This window comes from Tasmannia lanceolata, unplaced genomic scaffold, assembly GCF_043159265.1.
Source record: "Tasmannia lanceolata isolate RefF3 unplaced genomic scaffold, GAP_Taslan_0.1 ptg000025l, whole genome shotgun sequence".
NCBI classification, from domain to species: domain Eukaryota; kingdom Viridiplantae; phylum Streptophyta; class Magnoliopsida; order Canellales; family Winteraceae; genus Tasmannia; species Tasmannia lanceolata.
In genome coordinates, this window is record NW_027518702.1 from 3,312,522 (window position 1) to 3,335,678 (window position 23,157).

Genomic DNA, 23,157 nt, shown 5'->3' on the forward strand with positions numbered 1-23,157 from the left:
TCTCTTGCTCTATCTCCGATTTCGAATAGCTGGGACCAACTCTCTCACCTAGGGAGATGGTTTGTTCGCCCCACTGTAGGATAATACACCCCTTTTAACGTGAATTGTAGGCAGTCTTTAACGCAAAATGACATTAGAGTGGGGCGCATTATCCTAAAGTGAAGCGAAAAAAATCATCGCCCCAGACTTTAACGCTTTTTCACTTTAACCCTTTTTGAGATAAAATCACATTACAAGCGGAGCGCATTATCCTAAAGTAGGGCGAAAAAATCATCTCCCAACTTTTATCCCCTTCTCATGAAATTTTGCTTCAAGGCCAAACCAGGTGAAACGCAACGGAGCAGATGCTTTCGATGATCGACACGTGTCCATCAAACGAACGAACTTATGTCCGTACATCTCGTTTAGTTGCAAAAGGATAGACGGTGAGAATCTTCCACCGAAAGCCTTTCTTTTCGCTTTTTCAGCATTTCCACCACAAAAACAAAACCTCCAAAAAAAAAAAAAACACAACAACAACAACAAAATCTCATATTTCAGATCTCACAGAGAGAGAGAGATTCTAGCAAACCCTAAAAATGGAGGAGAAACTGATAGAGAGACTCGAGGCTGCAGTTTCTCGCCTGGAAGTACTTTCCACCGGATTCCGGCCGGGGAGTTCGCCGGAAATTGTTTCTGATGCACCGGTGGATCCTTCAATCGTGGCCTATGAAGATCTGGTGGAGAAATTCTTCGCTAGGGTTTCTGCTTCCGCTCAGAAGATCGGTGGGAAAGTTCTGGAAGTAACGAAGATTATTGAAGAGGCGTTTTTTGTGCAGAAGGAATTACTTATTAGATCCAAGCAGTGCCAGGTGATTTTTCATTTGATTGCATTTTTGTGGAATTAGCAGATTTCTTGAATTTATATTCTTCTTTGAGAACTAGTAATTATCTGTTTGATTTGATTTGCTTACAATGTGTTATTGATGAATTTGAGTTTAGTTAATGGCACGAATCTAAGTTTAGTTATTGATAGAATGTTTGGATCTAATGGTTTTCAACGATCTGATTAAGGAATTGCTCGTGAAAAGTTTTAGCATTGGGAAAAAAAAAAGACTCCACGCGATTTTGTTAGTGTAGGAGACTTGTATTGATGTTATCTACAGATACGATTGCGAAATGAGCACCCAAACCATTTAGGCCCTGTTTGGATTGCAAGAAACTTATTTCTGACGGAATAAATTTTTTTATTTCATTGATTTGGAGGGAAGTGATATGATTATAGTTAGGGATTTGCTAGCGTCCATTGCAGAAGGCATTTCGTGGATGGTCTGTCAGCAGCCACAGAGGCTCACTTTTCAGCAGATTTTGTCTTCATTCACGAGGTGGGTGCTGTCAGATGCAACAGACCATCCGCGAAATGCCTTCTGCGATGGACGCTAGCAAATCCCTTACAGTTATTTTAAAGGGATAAAATCTTAAATGGAAGGTCCGTGAGTAAAAAATGAACATGGTTGGTTCAAGTCATCTTTATTCATGTGTTAAAAATGTAGGAACTTAAAGAAATAATTTTCCTTTCCAAACTTTTCTAGAAAATTCTTGTAATCCAAACAGGTCCTTAGGTAAGAGCAAATTCTCATTACTAAATGGGATACAAAGATGGAATCCAAAAACATTTAGGACTCATTGCTAAATGGGATGAAAGGGGATTTGTGATAAGCGTATAACGTCTCCATGATTCCTGTAATACACTCCGTCAAGTTGAAGTGAGGATCTTGAACGCCCAACTTAGAAAGTAAATTATGAAATTGATCATGCCTGAGGGGCCTTGGTGGAGATATTGGTAAGTTGGAGCTTGAAAGGGACGTAGGCCGTGGAAAGAACACTAGACTGTAGTCACTCCCATATAATGTGGCAATCGATATCAATGTGTTCGGTACGTTCATGAAATTCAAGATTAACATCAATGTGAAGAGCCGCTTGATTGTCACAAGACTCACAACACATCCGCATGGGAGATGAATGAGTGACACCAATGACGTGAAGAAGTGCTTGGAACCATACTGACTCGCAACTGGTAGAGGCCATGGATCGATATTCAGCCCCAATAGAAGATCTGAAGACTGCTGTTTGCTTCTTGGATTTCCAAGATAAGGGGTTGTTACCAAGGAGTGTATGGTAGCCTGTGATCGAGTCGGGCGCTCGGACAGGCTGCTCAATTGGAATCAGAAAAGACTGAAAGTTGTAATGAACTTGTTGCAGAAACAAAATTCCTTTCCCTGCATTGGATTTGAGATATCGAAGTATGTGCACGACAGCTTCTATGTGGGCTATATGAGACGTCCAATGAGCTGACAATATGAAGAGGGATCAACCAAAAGTTCCCTGGTATCTAGACTGAGGTGGATGGTTTGTTTCATAGGAAATGATACGGGTTTAGTTCCAAGTAGACCGGCTTCAGAGAGAATATCTAGGGTGTACTTGTGTTGGTTGATGAATTATGAATATTGTAAGCCCAATGGTTTCCACCTTGGCATTCCCATCTTATTTTGATGATTCCAATACACAAGTGATTTATGATCACTAATGTGTTTGATTGTCTAAGTTGTAGATCACATTGGTGCTAAGACAACATTGCTTGGATTGAGGCTAAGAAGATTTCATCGGACCACATCATGAAGGCCAAAGACATCGAAGTCCAAGACAAATGAAGACTTGAAGAATCCATTGAAGATCAAAGTCATATTTGAATGTATAAGATCCAATCTTAGTTTTAGATTTTAAGAGGCATAATTAAGTTAATCTCACACACCCTAAATGTATAAAAGATTGTCCTTGTGGTGTTCCAACAGTCTGGAACCCTCATAACAATCCTAACTTGGTGAAAAGTTGGAAGCCCAAAAACAAGAAGTGAAAATCTGCTTGACATAAGCTTCTCGGAACTCCGAGAGATTCCTCAGAGCTCCGAGAAATGGTCCAGTAACATTTTTCTCACTTCTGTTTGTATTCCCGGAACTCCGAGATTTTTTCTTGGAACTCCGAGAAATATTCTCGGAACTCCGAGAACACTATAATTGTCGGATTTTTAGCCGTTGGAAATTTTCCAGGAATTACCACAATGCCACTGACCGGTCATATTTTAGTTTTCCTATATATATGGGCATTCTAAACTTCAAGACCATCAATCCTGACACTCTTAAACTCCATTTGAACATCCAAAGAGTGAATCAAACTTGATTATGCCTCTCATGCTCTAAAGATTAGGATTTGGATCATAGGCTCAATTTGTACATCTTCTACAATTCTTGTAAATCCTTGTGAGGGATTGTTTTTTTGTTCTTTCTTTCTTACTCAAAGAACTTGTATTGGGCGAGTGTTCGGAGAAGCGTAGCCCACTCTCCGTGGTGAAGATTGCTACCAAGGTTAAAGGTAATCGAAATTGTAATCGGCACCGATCTTCGCCGAAGTTAAGAAGATCACATAGTGAAGCCATCAACGGGTTTGGTTGGTGGAGTGGAGTAGGCCTCGCGTTTTGAGGACCGAACCACTTTAAATCTCGGGTGCACTCTCTCTTGAACTCTAGCTCTTTATTTGCATTGCACCTTTAGATTTAACTTGTGTGCTTGAATTTCATTGTTGATCTCTTAATTTTCAATTTGGGTTAGAGTTTTTAAAAGGATTAAAACTTGCTAGAAACCTAATTAATATTCACTCCTCATAGTTGCCGTACTCGGGACCCCTCTTGGAATTTCACTTGGTATCAAAGCCTTGGCTCTTAAAAGATTTTCATTTCTTAAAATCTTTGGTAAATTTTCTTTAAAAATTTCAACAAGGGAAAGATCATAAGATTAAAGATCATAAGATCTTTGGCAACTTTCTAATTGTCAAATGGCGGATAGAAATGGAACCGGACTTCCGGAGGGCCATTCCACAACTAGACCTCCCTTCTTTAATGGGTCTAACTATGGACATTGGAAGACAAGGATGCGCATCTATCTTCTTTCGATAGATGTGGAACTTTGGCATATTGTTGAAAATGGATACATTTTGCCTTCCACACCATTTGAAGAATGGAATATGGTAGAAAAAAGGCATGCAAATTTAAATTACAAAGCTATAAATTCTTTGTTTTGCGCCTTATCTATGGAGGAGTTTAATCGAGTTGCTCTTTTTGATTCCGCCAAGATTATTTGGGATACACTTGCCGTTACCCAGGAGGGAACATCACAAGTTAAAGATTCCAAAATAAACTTGTTAAAGAGCAAATATGAAATGTTTAGAATGGATCAAAACGAAAGTATTTCCGATATGTATACCCGATTTTCTAAAATTTCTAATGAATTAGCAAATCTTGGTAAATCTTATCCTACTGATGAGCTTGTGAGTAAATTGCTTAGGTCACTTCCTCCTTATTGGGACCCAAAAGTCACAGCCATCCAAGAATCAAAGAATCTCAAGACGCTAACCATGGAGGAGCTTGTAGGATCTCTTATCCTCATGAGATGCTCCTCACTAGCCGTCAAGAAGAGAAAAAGCCGAAAGAGAAAGAAAGAGAAAGTCGATCTCTAGCTCTAAAGGCCTACAAGACGGACTCATCATCAAGTGATGCGGATAGCGATGAAGAAGAAGCTTTAAGAAAATTTAAAAGCTTATGGAGAAAGAAACATAAAAAGGATAAAAAGAAGAAGAAAGAAGAAAGTGAAGTTGAGGGAGCTTTAAGATGCTACAATTGCAAGAAAATTGGACACAAAAGACCGGATTGTCCACTTCTCAAGTCGTCTTCCTCAAAGTACAAGGGAAAGAAGGATTGGAAGAAGCATAAGGCTCTTGCCGCCGGATGGGATGTTACTAGCACCTCGGGAAAGAGCTCAAGTGAAGGGGAAGAAAATAAAGATGACCTTTGCCTCATGGCACTCTCCCATGAAGATGAGGCAAATTCTAACCCCTCTTGTTATTCATCTAGTAGTGATAGTGAAAAAATATCATATGATGAATTGTGCTCAACCTTGCACTCTCAAATTTCTAAAAATAAAGTTCAAAAGAAATCCATTTCAAAATTACAAAATGAACTTGACTTTTTGAAAAATGAATCATCTTCTTCCATATCAAAATCTCAAGCTCAACTTGAACATTTTAAACTTGAGATTGAAACCCTTAAGGGTATTTTGGATGAGAAAACTTGCCGATTAGCACAATTTCTAAATATGGCAAGCTCTTCCAAATCTTATGAAGATGAATTTAATGATTCTTTAAATCAAATAACACATCTTCATAATGAAAATGAAAGATTAAGATTATGTCTCCATGGATTCCTAAATGGAGATAAAATAATTGACATAATCTTAAAGAAAGCTAGTCATAAACCTAATCATGCTTTTTATGATAGAACTAGCTTATCTAACCCTCATGTTAGATGCCATTATTGTGAAATAAATGGTCATTACCAATTCCAATGTGCATCTAAGATTAGGGATTGTGGTGGAACCAAGAAATCTTGGGTTCCCAAAGCCCCCATATGATCATCTTCATATGTGCTTAGATTAGGGGTATTTGCTTAATCTTGAATATCTTTTTATGGTTAGTTTATTACCCCCTCTAGTATTGAATTTGTTTTTCAAATAGGGGGAGTTCTAGGTTTGTCTTTTTCCTTGAAAAATAGGGAGTTTTAAATTGCATATTCATCCATTTGTTTCTCTTTTACCCCAATCTTTTTTATTGATGCCAAAGGGGGAGAGAATTCTAGTGTAAGGAAAATATGTATGCTGTTATTGCCTTATTGGAAAATCTCTTGTGCTTGTCATCATCAAAAAGGGGGAGATTGTAAGCCCAATGGTTTCCACCTTGGCATTCCCATCTTATTTTGATGATTCCAATACACAAGTGATTTATGATCACTAATGTGTTTGATTGTCTAAGTTGTAGATCACATTGGTGCTAAGACAACATTGCTTGGATTGAGGCCAAGAAAATCTCATTGGACCACATCATGAAGGCCAAAGACATCGAAGTCCAAGACAAATGAAGACTTGAAGAATCCATTGAAGATCAAAGTCATATTTGAATGTATAAGATCCAATCTTAGTTTTAGATTTTAAGAGGCATAATTAAGTTAATCTCACACACCCAAAATGTATAAAAGATTGTCCTTGTGGTGTTCCAACAATGTGGAACCCTCATAACAATCCTAACTTGGTGTAAAGTTGGAAGCCCAAAAACAAGAAGTGAAAATCTGCTTGACATAGGCTTCTCGAAACTCCGAGAGAATTCTCGGAGCTCCGAGCTCGGAACTCCGAGAGATTCCTCGGAGCTCCGAGAAATGGTCCAGTAACATTTTTCTCACTTCTGTTTGTATTCCCGAAACTCCGAGATTTTTTCTCGGAACTCCGAGAAATATTCTCAGAACTCCGAGAACACTATAACGGTCGGATTTTTAGCCGTTGGGAATTTTCCAGGAATTACCACAATGCCATTGAACGGTCATATTTTGGTTTTTCTATATATATGGGCATTCTAAACTTCAAGACCATCAATCCTAACACTCTTAAACTTCATTTGAACATCCAAAGAGTGAATCAAACTTGATTATGCCTCTCATGCTCTAAAGATTAGGATTTGGATCATAGGCTCAATTTGTACATCTTCTACAATTCTTGTAATCCCTCGTGAGGGATTGTTTTTTTGTTCTTTCTTTCTTACTCAAAGAACTTGTATTGGGCGAGTGTTCGGAGAAGCGTAGCCCACTCTCCGTGGTGAAGATTGCCACCAAGGTTAAAGGTAATCGGAATTGTAATCGGCACCGATCTTCGCCGAAGTTAAGAAAATCACATAGTGAAGCCATCAATAGGTTTGGTTGGTGGAGTGGAGTAGGCCTCGCGTTTTGAGGACCGAACCACTTTAAATCTCGGGTGCACTCTCTCTTGAACTCTAGCTCTTTATTTGCATTGCACCTTTAGATTTAACTTGTGTGCTTGAATTTCATTGTTGATCTCTTAATTTCCAATTTGGGTTTGAGTTTTTAAAAGGATTAAAACTTGCTAGAAACCTAATTAATATTCACTCCTCATAGTTGCCGTACTCGGGACCCCCCTTGGAATTTCAAATATGCCCCCATTGCTGCTTGCAACTTCTATGCCAAGGAAATACTTTGGGTATGCCTAAATCCTTGATCTGAAACCAAAGTTGAAGAAAAGATTTAATGCTTTGTATAGATGAAGGATCATTTCCAGTGATGATGATGTCATCGGCGTAGACAAGGTTTACAGTATAGGTAGAATCTGTAGACTTGGTGAAGAGAGTAATCGGCAAGTTATTCGTGGAAATCTGCAGCTTTAAAGGTGTGTGACAAAGTGGAGAGCCAATTGCGGGAGTCTTGTTTGAGTCCATAAAAGGGATTTGTGAAGTTGACATACGTGCTCTCCCCTATCAGCTAAATCCCAGAGGTAACCTCATATATACTTGTGTAAAGCTCTCTGCAAGAAGGCATTGTTGGCATCTAATTGATGTAGATGCCAGCCTCAAATAGTTGATATTGGAAGAAGACAACGTTTCGTTACCAATTTGGCAATAGGGGCAAACGTGTCTGTATAGTCTAATCCTTTTAGTTGAGTACAAGGCTTTAAATTTCAGTTTCAGCCGGCAGGGAAACGAAAACATTTCGGTTTCGGTTGAAATTTTGGTGGAAATCATGTAAAATCACATAAATGTATGAAAATATATGCAAATGATGAAATTTTAAGATGCAACTTTGGGAAATGCTAGAGGAAGCATGAATACATACCTAGAACTATCACATGCAGTGTTTCAAAATGCGGATGTGAGTCAAACGCGGCCCATGAAAATCCTAGTCGACTCGGCACGATGCGGTTGAGTACTCGGGTGACATAATCATAATTCGGGAGAGTAAAAGGTGTTTTTATTGACTCTATAGGGCAAAACACGGAACACGGTCAAGCTAAAATGGAGCCGACTCGGGGGAGTCCACGATGACTCAGGGGAGTTTTAAAACTATGATCATATGAGCAAGAAAGCCATCAACAATGGCTTAGTCACATCGAACACCTAGTGACACATGTTGTCGCACAATTTAACCTCTGTTAATATCAGGTAAGGGATCCATGGTCAGTGTTTGAGAACATTTCCCATTGAAACTCTCTGAAAGCCTTAATAGAAACTGATCTACACACACCTGTTGTTGGGTATTGTTGAGGGTGTGTTGTGCACCGCATGTGTAATTAAAAATAAAGTTATAGGAGTGCTCATTCCAGAGGACCTTCAAACACATGTAGTATATAGCTAGGGTCCGAGTTCCCTATTGGATAGTGGAAATGGCCCGGTTAAGGTGGAAGATCCTAGTTTCGTTGCTTCGTGAAAAATTCTCTTGTAATTCCTCCCAAACAGATTGGGCATAGATCATACTATCCGCCAATGTTCAAGTTAGAACATTGAGGATCCATGGTCAAACTATGAAGTTGTACCTTTTCAAGCCTGGACATTGGAGTCTGGAGAATTTGGCCCAAGCCTTGGCATCGAAGTCTGGAGAATTCTGCTTGGTTAAAGACCCATCCACAAAACCCATTTTGTTTTTCGCATAAAATGCAACTATGCCAAGTAGGATAGTTATCACCGTTCGAAGGAATTGAGACAAGGATTGTACTTGGATTATCTGAATGGTGCAGATAATATGGGGAAAACGGATCAATGGCTGTGAAGGTTCCAACAGTGGTGACATTGGTGAAACAAAATGCATTCTCAGTAGCAGTGACAGGCTGTTGGTTGGCATGAGAGACAGATGAATCGCTTGCCATAGGAATGATGTAAATGGTTGATTGGATGAGCAGGAAAATAACCCATAGAAGCAGGTTTCTGCAAATGTGAACAGCAACATGAGGAGAAGGCATAGGGTGGTTTAGCTCTGATACCATGAAATGTTTTGCCTTTAGGAAGAAAGACTCCACACAACTATTTTAGTTTGGGAGATTTATGTTGACACTATATACAGAAATGATTACAAAAGCAGGCCCAAACCATTTAGGTAATAGCAAATCACGCCTCATTAATCATCAAAAAAAAAAAAAAAATCACTCCTCATTCCTAAATGAGATACAAAGATGGAATCCAAAACATTTAGGACTCATTCCTAAATGGGATGACAGAGAGATTGCGCTAAGAGAAAATCATGTGTCCATGATTCCCGCAATAGTTCTGTCATTGAATCATGAGCTTATCTTCTTTTTAATTGATTTTAATACTTATTGTTGATTATTTAACATTGTCACCCCATCTGTAAAATTTGTGTCCTTTTATTAGATTTAAGCAATGAAAATCCATCAATTCCGAACTGTAAGGGTCAAAGTAGCCATTTTATTTCCAATCTCTTCATGATAGAATCTTTCTTTAGATGCTGAATGATATATAGAGTGCTCTGTCATACGAATTTTCAGTTTGAATCATATCTGCACATTTTTCCATCAGAACTGAAAAATAGAATTTTTTTATATGTTCTTCTATCAATAGGAATTGTAATCATGTGAAGTTCTAGGTTTTCAGATGTTTTTACAATCTGTTTTGGACTTTGAATTCTATTTGTGAAATTTGATCTTGGATTATGCTCAATGCTGCAGAAACCAGACATTACGGGTTTGGCAGAATTTCTGAAGCCGCTTAATGATGTGATCGTGAAAGCAAATGCCATGACAGAAGGAAGAAGATCTGATTTCTTTAACCACTTTAAGGCTGCTGCTGACAGTCTCACTGCTTTGGCCTGGCTTGCCTTCTTAGGCAAAGATTGCGGTGGGCAAATTCTCTGGTTTGAACTTTTATAGAGAAACCCTTTCATTTCTAAACATCTTTATTTATGTACGGATTTCCTTGTTTCTCTTCAAGGTATGAGCTTCCCAACTGCACATGTGGAAGAAAGTTGGCAAATGGCCGAATTCTATAACAACAAGGTATGCCAACAAATTCCCAGCCATTAAATTTGGTGTTTTGTATTCCATTGTGTGCACAGAACACTTCCTTTTCTGTTAAAGACAAAAGATGAAAGCAAAATCTGTGATAGAACCAAGTTGCATGTACAGTATATACTCAACGCATTTCTATTAATCGTATGTCTGCTATAATTTTATATACTCAATGTTCTAATGATATATTGTATATTTGTAGGCATGCTAGTGTGTGGATCTGTTTGGTTGCCCATGTTGTTTCTCTTTTTGTCATCACCATGTGTCCATGAAAAGTTACAAAGATGATTTCTCATTCCGCGTTGCTGACATATTCCTGTCATTTTGAAATGTCTATCCGCCTCTTTTTATCTTACCCCCTGGAAAAGAATCAATGAAAACATGGAGTAATTATCGGAAATGAATTTTTTGTATGTCAAATCCAGGTTCTCATAGAGTATAAAAACAAAGACCAAGATCATGTAGAGTGGGCAAAAGCTTTGAAGGAGCTTTATATGCCGGGCTTGAGGGAATACGTTAAGAGTTACTATCCTTTGGGTCTTGTATGGGGTCCTACTGGAAAAGTGACCAACTCCACTCCTAAACCTGCTCCATCTAAAGCTCCCTCTTCCAGTCCGCCTGCCCCTCCACCTCCTCCACCGGCGTCTCTTCTAAGTGCTGATACACCATCATCACGGCCAAAGGAAGGGATGGCTGCTGTCTTTCAAGAAATCGGGTCAGGGAAGCCTGTGACTGCAGGTATGCCATGCAAGGATGTAAGAAACAAATGGATTTCATGTCTTCTTTTAGTTTATAGACTGTGGTTAATTATATTTGAAGCCTCACATGACAGGTTTGAGAAAGGTGACAAATGATATGAAAACAAAGAATCGTGCTGATAGAACGGGTGTGGTTGGTATAAGTGAAAAGGAAGCCCGAGGCGCTTCACCTTCCTTTTCTAAAGCAGGCCCTCCAAAATTGGAGCTTCAGATGGGTCGCAAGTGAGCTTTCTGTACATTAGTGTTCAAAAAATTTAGTGTCTTAGGCTATTTGCATGGAATCTCCCTACGTCTGCATGTTTTTATTTGATATGGATGTGTATTTATTCGACCTCGATTCTGGCTATATATTGTTTGACAGATGGGTGGTTGAGAATCAGATTGGAAGAAAGAACTTGGTCATCGACGACTGTGATTCAAAACAGTCTGTTTACATTTTTGGATGCAAAGATTCTGTTTTGCAGATTAAAGGTATTTTTCTAGTTTCCTCTTTCTTGTCCATTTGTTATTCTGTTTTGGATGTACTTAATAAAATTTGGGCATCATATTTAGATTAACACATCTCTCTTCTGCTCTTAAAACAAAAAGTGCAAACAAAGTTTATGTTTCTCTCTTAAACCGCAGGGAAAGTGAACAACATCACAATTGATAAATGCAGCAAGATGGGAATTGTATTTATGGTCGGTAAAGAAGCATGCACAACCACAAATTAGCTAATTAGTTTGTAATTAATGTGACAAATGAATTAATTTTCATATCTTGATTCTTGACAAACAGGATGTTGTGGCAGCTTGTGAGATTGTTAACAGCAATGGGGTTGAGGTGCAATGCCAGGTACACCCCTTTTTCTGAGTCTTGAAGAGGCTATAAAGAACCTCTTGAAGTACCTGGTATAGAGTGGGTTTAGTTTTTGCTTGGAGAGAATATATGGCTCAAAATTTAGGAGTAAACAATAGTGGAAAATGTTGTTGGAATTGGTTTGTCTTGCTGGAAATAGTTGCTGATTGTCTCTTGTGACTGTTTTGTAGGGTTCTGCACCGACAATTTTAGTAGACAACACAGCAGGTTGCCAACTGTATCTGAGTAAAGATTCTTTACAAGCCTCTATCACAACAGCTAAATCGAGTGAAATTAATGTGCTAGTTCCTGCTACAGGCCCTGATGGGGATTGGGTATGAATTCCATCCAGACATTTTTATTCATCCAAGTTTGTCTTATTTGTAGATAAGTTAAAATTGGTCTTTCTTTTATTTGCTATAGTGACTCTTAGCAAAGGCCCTAACATATAGTGGTGCGGCAGAAATATAATAAACAAAAGTTTCAACTTAAATTTAAACCTAAAACAAAACCATGGGGATGCAGGATATGGTGCTTCCTCAAAGAAAACAATGGTGGAAAGGGTAAAACTTCTTTTCTAAACTTAAAATTTGTAATTAAAATTTGGTGGAACAAAGGACATCGTGTCTGCTTTTGCGTTACCACCTGTGTCCTTTGGCATTAATGGAAGCTATCGCAGACTCTGTCAAACAACTTTTCTTTTTCAGGCGTGTTGAATAAAGACTGTCGTCCTCTTTATCCGTTTGTAACATGTATAAGCTAAGTATTGTCGGAACCACCTTTGTATGACGATAGTGGCTGTAGTATGCTGGTGGAATTTCATGCTCTCTATAGAAGGTACCCGCAATGCCTCGAACTCCTGACTCTTAGCAGTCCATGGAGTCTCCAAGGCTAGATGATGTGCATTGAAATCTTGGCGAGTACGATCCATGTGATCCCAGTGGGATTACAACCATTCAAATTTTAAGCTTTTCAACAACTCAACTATTCGTTCGGGTTCCATCGGACTCAAGTAGTAATCAAGATTCAAGACCACTATGTGTGGGCATAAAATGGGAAAACCAATAATGGAATGAACACTGAAAGAATGAATGGAACTGAGACCGAAAACCTTAGATTCTAATACCAAAGCCGACGTAGGACAGATCACACTTCTAGAAACTGGAACGAGGGTGACATATTATTAAGTTTTGGATATCTAGGAATCTAGGAATATTAAAAGAGTAAAAACAAAAGTGCAATAAATCTGGACAACATGCATCTTCTATGATTTGGCCATGAAAATATGATTAAACAATAGATATATTGAGAATCTTGAGAGCCTCTATCAGTAAATTTAATTATATAATCAATCTACAAATAAAACATGCAAGTAACAAGAATATCAAAGTCACAATTCTCACAATTCAGAAATTAGAGCAACCCCACAAAGAATCTATTTCAATCTCACGTGAAAAATCTCGCAGGGTCTCAAAACAATAGCAATATGCCATGAGGAAGATTTTGGATCTCAAAGAGGGCTTTTGGTTAAGTTTAGAGGTGTGTGGGCACATGCCTGGAAGGTGCAAGCATATGCCAAGAAGGGCAGGCAATGGTTTTTGGCAAGACTAAGGGGCGCAAGGATTAGAATATTATGCAGAGATCAATAACTAAAAATAAAGAGTGTTAGAGCATGAAATTATAGTGAAAGGTTAGACATGGAATCACTCCAAATATTGCCTAGGTATCACACGCACGCAGGCTTTTATGACTTTGCACCCTAAAGAAGAAATTGTTCTAGAAGTCCACTAGCAGTCTCAATGTATTGCACTAAATGAACCCTATGCGTCACACTAAGGGGTCAAAGCCTTGCACCTTGGGAAGTAGACTTCACACCTATGATTTGCAAGAGTGCAAGAAAAAACTGATTTTCATTCATTCATAGCATCCATGGCTCTGTGGCTTACAATATATATAAGAAAAGAAGAGAACTAGAAAGTTTTAAAACCCCAAAAAAACTAATACTTTTGGACTAAGATACCCTATAATTACTTGAAGACTCTCTTCCCACTTAAAATTTTTGTAATACATGTGTGGATTCTATTCAAAACAATCATATCTTTGAACTTGTAAGATTTCGATGGGAAAAGACTACCACTCTAAAAAGACTTAAATAATATTCTAAAAATCAAATAAGCTCTATTAACATCAACGACGTGCCTCATCTTCTTAACATTCTAAAAAAACATCAACAATGTGCCTCGTCTTCTTGACTCCTTTATTCTTCATGGCATCTAGACTGGATCCCATAAGAATGCCAGCTACTTGATCATTGGATCAAACATAAGGGATTTTAATCACTTTTGCTTCCACCTTTTCTTTGATGAAGTGACAGTCAATTTTTATGTGCGTGGTTCTCACATGAAAAATTGGATTAGAGGTAATGTGTTTTGCCCCTTGGTTGTCACATACTGACAATAGAGTTTCATAGGTCTATCGACTCTTAACCCCATTTTTCCAAAAGTTTTGAGCCACACAGGCTGACTAGTGGCATGAGCTATGGTCGTGTACTCACCCTCTGCACTAGACCTAGCAACCACATCCCATTTCTTTCTCCTCCATGTGACAAGATTACCTTCAACGAAAGTGCAATAGCCACTAGTGGATCTACGATCTGTGTGAGATCAAGCCTAATCTGCATTGGCATATCCTTCTATTGTCAGGTGTCCCTGTTGGCATATAAAACATCTTTTCCAAGTGTTCCCTTCAGATACCTTAGGATCCTATAAACTGTTTCCAAGTGAGTAGATCGAGGTGAGTGGATGAATCTGCTAACTACACTCATGGATTATGGAATATCCAAGCAAGAGATCGTGAGATAAAGTTGCTTTCCTACCAGTCTATGTTGTCCTCGGGGATCAATTATCAAATCTCCTTGCTGGCCTTCTAGTCTATGACTTTGTTCCACTGGACACTGTTGGTTTTGCTCATACTTACCGGAAACTTCGTAGTTGAATGGGAAGCTCACTTCCCCGAAACTCGTTTTGAAAGCTAAGTTCTCTCGCTTCCCAAATTTAGGGGAAGCGTGCTTCTTAGACGCTTCCGACACATTTCATGATTAAGAATATGCTTCCTATTTAGGAATTATTTTTTTCCTAAAAGAGTGTTTTTTTCCCCTTTTGATAATGTTGAATCCATGTTTCTAAAAAAAGGTGCATTTAAAAGTTGCAAACTCAAGTTTCAAATAAGAATTTACATGTGAAGCTGTAAATTCCTAAAAAATTAGTTGTGAAGTCTTATTTTCTATCGTAATCCTTACATAGTTACATGTATTAACTCTTCCTCCCTAACTACAATCTTATTATGCATGGTATTAAATTTTGGCCGAACGTGCATTTCGGTTTCGGCAGAAAACGAAACGAAATGCACATAGTTTCGGAAATGTACAAATTTTCGGCCGAAACGTTTCGTTTCGGTGAAAATTCGGAAATTTCGGTGAAGTACAAAATTTCACCCGAAATTTCGGAAATTTCACCGAAACGTTTCAGAAATTTCGGTGAAATTTTTACAAGATTTCGTCCGAAATTTCGTACCGAAGCCAAAACGTTTCGGTTTCACTGATGACCGAAACCGAGATTTAAAACCTTGTTTCTATGTACGTGTTCGCTTCTAATGAGGCTTATTATATGCTCATGTTAACCGCCAATGATGCTTCCCAAGAATTTTCTCTTTACTTCGTTAGAGCTTTTCGCTTCCCTCTTCGCTTCTCGCACTCACTTCTGGCAACTATGGTTTTGCCAATAGCTTTTATGTTTCCTCCAAGAAGTCAAGAACATACTTTCACTGAGATATAAAGATGTCTCATTCGATCTTCTACCTCAATACCGAGAAAGTATTTTAGAGGACCAAGATCTATAATGCCAAAAACTTTCTCAAGATGTTTCTTCAGGTCCTGAATAGCTCTTGCGATGTTGCTTGTTATAACTATGTCATCAACATATACCACCAAAATCGTGGTGCTGCTTTTATCTCTGTTACCAAAGATAGAATGATTTGCTCAACTTTGCTTGAACAAATTTTTTATCAATATCAAGCTAAATCTTTCAAACCATGCATGAGTGGATTGTTTTAGGTTGTATATTACCTTCCTTAGCCTTGACGCCTTTTCAGTTTTTCCCCTTAGGCCTGTTTGGTTGGTAGGAAAGGTCTTTCAACCTATTAAAGACTTTCCCAAGAATGCCCTTTCCTTTTCTAGAGAGGCATAGTTGTTTGGCTCATCATAAATGAAAAGAATTTTTTTTGGAAAAGTATTTCTTGTGTTTGGATGATTGTTGTATGAGAAAAGAAAATAAGCACTTCACTTAAGATTGATGATAAAAAAAAATATAGAATTAGGAAATGAAATAAAAAAATCTGATTTCACAAGAGTTTAACCCTGACGCCAAGAGATTTCTTCTTGAAGTAAGATCCGTTTATGTTCTTCTATAACTTTTCCTAGCTCTTCCCTCTCCTCATCAGAGGCTGCCCCTAGCTCTTCTGCTAGGGACACGACTCTTATTCTTTGCTGAAGCCAATATTTCCTTTCCAATTCCGCCTTAAGTCTATCACAAATTCCATTTGCTATTCTTTTTTTAACAAAACGCAATTTCTCCCCGATTATCACATCTGCCGGACCACTTGCTTGGTGAGAAACCCACCAATTCCCCAATCTTTCTTCGAACTTAGGCTATTCTAGCCAAGCCAGCTTAAATCTAAATGGGCTAGGACCCCAAGATTCCAGCCTAGGGTCCAATAAAAGGGGACAATGATCAGAATCCGAGTGAACTAACACTTTTTGGTAGACATGAGGGAATAAAGAAAGCCAACGGGGACAAATGAGATAACGGTCTATCCGGCTTTTGCTGCTATTTCTGGGCCATGTGAACTGTGCCGTGCCCCAACCAAAGGAAGAACAACCAATTCATGATCCGCAAAAGAAACCAAACTCTGACCCAACCTCCTGCACCCTAACCTTTCCGAGGTACATCTTATCTCATTAAAGTCACCCCCAATGCACCATGGAAAAGACCACTTGCCTCTGATACTCCCTAGCTCTTCCCACATAAGATTTTTTTCCGCTCTGATTATTGGGCCGTATACACATGTAAAGGTCACCATAGCGCTATCTCCTACTTTACATAGACGACAGAGACAAAAAATCTTCCGATCCACGAGTCTTGCCACACCCATTTAGATTGATCCCAAAGAATCAAAATACCCCCTGCAGCCTCTACTGTGTCCAAGGCTACCATATCCCAGTGCGCTTAGATTCTTAGATACATATCAATTCCGGTGTGTTTACTCTAACCAATTCCCTAACCTGTGCCTTCTTTTCTAAAGATCCAAGCCCATTAATGTTCCATGATAGAATTTTCATGATGAACTGTATTTATCTCTATCCCTTTTAGGACACTTCTCTTACCACCAGCTCTATCTGTCCCTTCATAATTCACAACTGATTTTAACCGAGCTAGTTCTCGAAGTATTCTTTTGATACCCGCCAAACTCGATGGGTTGGAAAAGTCTCTTATCTCTACTCTCCGCTAATCTGAACATATTTCTAGGGTAAAGTGGCTGAAAGAGGGGGACAAAAATACGGCTCACTTTCACGGTATGGCAAGTGCAAGGAGGGGTAATAGGATTGAGGCCATTGGACATGATGGTAGGATAACAAGGAAGAGATTATTGCCGAAATTGTGAACCTTTACAGGAATCTATACTCCAAGCGGATTGTGCGTCCTACTTTAGACCAAGGAAGCAGGATTCTTCCCTGGGAGCCTTCGATTCCCGCTTCGATTCCCGTTTCGATTCCCGCTCTGGCAACCTTGAGTAGGATTCTCCCCTGGGAGCCTTCGATTCCCGCTTTCGATTCTCGTTCCGATTCCTGCTCTGGCAACCTTGCTTTAGACCATATTGAGTTTGATAATCTAGAGGGATCAGATAGGGAAGCTTTGGAAAAACCTTTTTCTGAAGAGGAGTTGGAGAAAAGTGTTTTTGCTCTTTGTCGCGATAGAGCCCCCTGCCCGGATGGATTTTGTTTATCTTTCTTCCAATCTTGTTGGAGTTATGTGCAGGCTGACATTATGAGATTCTTCTCTGAGTTCTATGAGGGCATGACCTAGACAACGGTACTGGAGCTAACTTTTATTGCCCTTGTCCCTAAAGTGCATGGAGCTCTAAAGGCAGCTGACTATCATCCGATTAGTAGTCTAGTGGGTTGTTTGTACAAATTATTAGCCAAGGTTTTGGCGGAGCGTATTAAGGTAGTACTCCCGAAAGTGATATCTGATTCTCAGTGTGCTTTTGTTAGCCAACGACAAATACTGGACTGTTCGTTAACAGCTAATGAAGCGGTGGATTTTCTATCCAAATCGGGCGAAGGGGTCTTGGTTTGCAAATTAGATATGGAGAAAGCTTATGACATGGTTGAATGGCAAGGCCTCGATTATCTGTTAGAAAAGATGGGTTTTGGATATAAATGGAGAGGGGGATTAGATGTTGTGTTTCATCTGCCTGGTTTTCAATACTCATTAACGGATCTCCAATAGGATTCTTCAAATCCTCTGGGGGGCTTCGTCAGGGTGATCCTCTGTACGCATTCCTGTTTGTCATAGTTGTAGAGTCTTTCAGCCGTCTGATGGACAAAGGAAGAGCACTAGGTTTGATTGATGGTTTTAAGATTGGTCAAAATGGGGTTGAGATATCTCATCTCCAGTTTGCTGATGATACGTTGTTGTTTTGTTCGCCCCATAGCTGTAAGTCTATGAGCATCTCCAGTTTGCTGATGATACGTTGTTGTTTTGTTCGCCCCATAGCTGTAAGTCTATGAACCTCAAAGCTATTCTTAGATGCTATGAATTGAGTTCAGGTCAAAAATCAAATTTTAATAAATCAAGAATGTTTGGGGTAAATGTTGAAGAATCATTGGCAAATGAGTTGGCCAGCATAATGGGGTGCCTAATGGATAGGTTCCCAACCTCGTATCTAGGTCTCCTTTGGGGCCAGGGAGACCGAAAAAACTATCTTGCGATCCCATAGTGGAGAGAATTGAGAAGGGATTGGACACTTGGAAGTGGAATCTGGTATCTAAGGGTGGTAGACTCACTCTTATCAAGGCAGTTTTGGCAAACATCCCCATATACCAGCTATCGTTGTTCAAATGCCCCATTAGTATTGCCAATCATATTGAAGCTATTAGAGGAGATTTCTGTGGGAAGGATCAACTGGTAAGAAAGGTATCCCTCTAGTTATCGTTGTTCAAATGCCCCATTAGTTGCCAATCATATTGAAGCTATTCAGAGGAGATTCCTGTGGGAAGGATCAAGTGGTAAGAAAGGTATCCCTCTAGTAGCGTGGGAGGATGTTTGCAACTCCACTGAGTGGTGGATTGGGGATCTGGAAAATCAAGGAAGTAAATCAAACTCTTCTGGGAAAGTGGTTATGGAGGTTTGGGGAGGAGCAATCTTGATTATGGACCAAGGTTATTGTTAGTAAGTATGGGGCTCTTCCAGGTTCTTGGGAACCTAATGACGCGTATAGCAAAAAACATCTTACAATTTGGAGAGAAATCGTGCGTATGGAACACAAATTTAATTAGGGAATTCGGTTTAGAGTATACTAAGGGGACAAGATTGGCTTCTGGCACTCAATATGGTGTGCTTCTTCTTCTTTGAAGGATTTGTTTCCTTCTCTTTTTGTAGTTGCATCAGATTCGGATGCTTTGGTGAAAGATTGCTTTGAGAGAAGGAGAGGCAGGGTAATCTTGAAACTTGATTTTAGTAGAAACTTTTTTGATAGAGAGCTTCCTGTGGTGGCTAGACTGTTTGAGACTCTAGAAAGTTGTTTTATTCGTCGATCTGGTAAGGATAAACGGATGTGGATCTGGGACTCTATTGGGGTATTTACTATCAAATCTACAACCAACTGGTGCCTTGTTCTGCTTCCCCTATTGAAGCAAAAGCGTGGAAGATTCAAGCTCCTCCAAGGGTTGGTGTGTTCAGCTGGGCTGCTATCCAGGATAGTATTCAAACGGTGGACTTCCTCAAAAAGCGTAATATGATAATAGTTGATCATTGTCCTTTGTGCTTAGCAGCTGGTGAGACCGTCGACTATATCTTCATTCATTGTAGAGTTGTAAGGGAAGCATGGAATGGTATTCTTGTCAGGTTTGGGATATCTTGGGTATTTCCCTCCAAGCTCCCAGATCTACTTGAAAGTTGGTTGTTGGTCCATTGGAAGAAGAAAGGGAAAGTGATGCAGCATCGTGAAAAAAAATTGAGGAAAGGGGATAGAATTAGAAGAATAGGGGAAGAAGAGACGAAAATAACCTGAAGAATAGACGAATTTAGGGAGAGAAGAGAAGAAATCAGAAGAGAGAAGAAGAAAACCAGAATTAGAGGGAGAAGAATCTTTATTCAATATCAATAATCATCAAAATTTACAAAATAAGCTGTAAAGAGGCCTATATATAGGAAAATGAACAACCTAAGAACTAGAATCCTACTAAAACATGAACTCTTAAAGAAGCCTACTAAAATAAGAACTCTAAACGGAATAAACTGCCTAAAATGGAAAATAAAATCCTAAAAACTAAATAACATGGAAAATAAATTCCTAGAAAATCTAAAGGGCAAATATGCCTCTTATTTAGGCCTAAAATCTGCATAAGAAAGTTCTTTGGTATTTTTGCCTCCTAGCAACCTTATGGGTCATATGGAAGGAAAGGCATGTTAGAATCTTTGACGGTGTCGACAAATCCAAATCGCCCTATTTCCTTTTTATTCGAGTTGCTTGGGCGAGAAGTCTTCCTTTATTTCAATTTGTCTCCGCATATGATCTTTGGGAAGGTTTGAGGGTCTCAACTCAACTCAACAAAGCCTTTGTCCCAAACTAGTTGGGGTCGGCTAAATGAATCCTTTAGAAAAAATTCATGGGAAGGTTTGAGGGTAATTTGCTTTAATGAGGAACATAGGGTCTCAATTTCTCAAGTGTGGCAAGCCCTTGCTAATGGGTTGTGAAAATGAAATTTTTGATGGCTCTAGCATAGGGAATCCAGGACCAGGTGGTATAGGAGGGGTCCTAAGGTACCAAAGGGGAGATGTTTTATGGGCATTTTCAGGCTTGGCTGACGCTAGTGAAGTTGAAGTCAGAGCTGTTTATCAAGGGATTATTCGGCTGGATAAGGAAGCTCTTGATCGAGTGATTGTGGAGGGTGACTCCCTAAATATGAAAGGCTAATTGTGGAGGGTGACTCCCTAAATACGAAAGGCTCCTCTGCCCCCCCCCCCGTGAAGGTTTGCTCGTTTCTTTTATGAGATATTTGATATAATTGAGGGATCCTCAATTACTTTCAATCATGTTAAGAGATCGGCTAATTGTGTGGCAGATGGGTTGGCTAGAGATGGAGTAGATAGGCAAGCACTAGAGAGGTTTGATTTCTTGCCCCCGTAATGTGGGCCTTTTTTTGTACTTTCTCCCTTGTTCTTGATTCTCTTGTATGCATCCGGGTAGACTGGCATAGTCGCCCTTTCCTTTTTTAATAAAATTTTTGCTACCATTCATTAAAAAAAACACAAGAGTTTGACCCTCTTTCTTCAAAATACATTAATCTTGATATTGTCTAAGGGTAGCACTCAAGAGCTCACAGCAAGTTATTGTCTAATTAGTATCTAGAAAACGAGACCCAAAAGTTTATGTGATTGGGAAAAGAACTCAATTTATAAATATTTAAATGGCAAAAAATGGTTAGACACATTGTAAGCGCAGAATTTTCCGCGATTAGAAGAGTGAAAACAAAAACCAATATGAATTTGCTCATCTGGTATTTTATGTACAAACCATTTATATCTACAAAGATTTCTCTCGCTTAACACTACTGGAAGCACATTGTACCATAGGATCAGAAATACTTATGTTCCCATTCTCAAAAAGAAATGTAATAAATTCTAAACAAATCATGGTTAGAAGAAAAAATCACCGATAATTACCAGTCACCGTTGTATGCAATAAAATGTAGACCATGCCAAAAGAACAAAATTCCCCGAAAGATTGTTCAAACATGGTTTTAATCGTAGAAGTCGACAGATCTTCTACAATTTCTTTTGATCAAAAAAAGATTTGAAGGAATGTAACCAGAAACCCACAAATGACTACAGGATAGAAATATGAATATACCTCAAAAAACAGCAGAATAAAAAGCCCTCAAAGATCATTTTTACGAGATTAAAAACAACCAACACATCCCTATTATTGCAGAAGCAAAAGCAAGAAAAAAAACAATATTCTTCCGAAAGAACGGCATCAAAATGAAGCCTAACCTAACAAATCTTGGTCACTTTGGTGAAAAACAAAACAATATTCTTCCAAAAAAGAACGACACCAAATGAAGCCTAACCTAACAAATCTTGACTCCTTTGGTTTCAAAAGATCTGAACTCCCGTTGTATTCCCCAAATCTAAACGCCTTCCTAACAAATCTTGGCTCCTTTGAACTCACAAGAGAAAGGGTCAAAAACCTTAGCGTCTCCACCGGGAGAGAGGTAAATCCGAGCACAAGAAAGGCACCCACGTAAGGAGAGTAGCAGACGGGAGATCCAAGGGATAAAGATTTACATCTTGGAGATGCTGAAAATTTTAGGAGACACGCGACTTTTCTTACCATCTGGAAAGGAAAGCGAGATCCAAGTTTTTTTTAGATGGAAAACCTTTTGGATGGTTAATGGGCATTTTCCTTTTTTTTTTTTTTTTTAATGGGTGTTTTCGTTCCGTATAGAAATGGCTTTCCACCCAGAAAAGCCTTTCCTTGCACAACCAAACCTGTGAAAGTAGTCCATACTTGGAAAGGTCTTTCCTTTCCACTACATTCCATCACTTTCTCGCGATCCAAACAGCCCGGCTGAACCCTGGTGGGAGATCGTAGACTTTCTCATGAAGGTCACCATGAAGAAATGAGCTGATGAAGAGGTCAATCTCAGTTCACAGCCAATTATAGGAGCACTCTAACAGTGCAACATGTGATCAAGTCTCATGATATTCAATCCCATATAATTAAGTGAACCCGTGGCTATTAAGGTTGTATAATTCACCATCAATGTCAGCATGTTAGTCTCTTTGCCCATATCAACAAAAGAACGATCGACATAATTGCTCGTTATTATCTACTATGATACTAAATAGACATTCGTAATGAATTTTTACAGGGGGAACATGCATTGCCACAGCAGTTTGTTCACTTATTCAAGGATGGGCAGTTTGTTACAACTCCTGTCTCACATTCTGGTGGGTAATTGCCAAAAAAGCCTAGGCCTGATCATCCAGTTCTACATTTTCCTGTTATTCTTTTTGCATGAAAGTTTGTGTGGAAAAGAGAGCTTTCTGTTTGGGATTTTAGAGGTTTTCTGATTCTATGGCTTAAATATGTAATTTGTGGTGCGTGTTCTCGTTATTCTTTTGGTGGATCAGATGGTTGTAAAATCATTTCCTTTGTTTTTTGATAACTTGATTTTTTGGGTCTTGATTGTATGCAAGGTTTGCAGATCTGCTAGGTCCCTGTTTGCATCAATAAAATTTTGCAGGTTTGATGTTGCTTATTTACAAGCTATTAATTGG

General features: G+C 39.0%; 1 protein-coding gene across 1 annotated transcript; it reads left to right on the forward strand.

The window, feature by feature from the left end:
- The first annotated feature begins 441 nt into the window (after window positions 1-441).
- LOC143857733 (cyclase-associated protein 1-like) lies at window positions 442-23,138 on the forward strand. Its single transcript, XM_077368194.1, has 10 exons — window positions 442-851; window positions 9,600-9,768; window positions 9,862-9,926; window positions 10,364-10,676; window positions 10,771-10,918; window positions 11,058-11,167; window positions 11,321-11,376; window positions 11,474-11,530; window positions 11,725-11,868; window positions 22,749-23,138. Exons 1-10 carry the CDS (start codon window positions 579-581, stop codon window positions 22,833-22,835), a joined length of 1,422 nt encoding a protein of 473 aa, XP_077224309.1. The 5' UTR covers window positions 442-578; the 3' UTR covers window positions 22,836-23,138.
- Window positions 23,139-23,157: the final 19 nt, after the last annotated feature.

Coding starts and splice junctions, on each gene's coding strand:
- LOC143857733 (XM_077368194.1), top strand. CDS start 579: ATGGAGGAGAAACTGATAGAGAGACTCGAGGCTGCAGTTTCTCGCCTG. Junction 9,769..9,861: donor CTTCTTAGGCAAAGATTGCG/GTGGGCAAATTC, acceptor TTTCTCTTCAAG/GTATGAGCTTCCCAACTGCA. Junction 10,677..10,770: donor AGGGAAGCCTGTGACTGCAG/GTATGCCATGCA, acceptor CTCACATGACAG/GTTTGAGAAAGGTGACAAAT.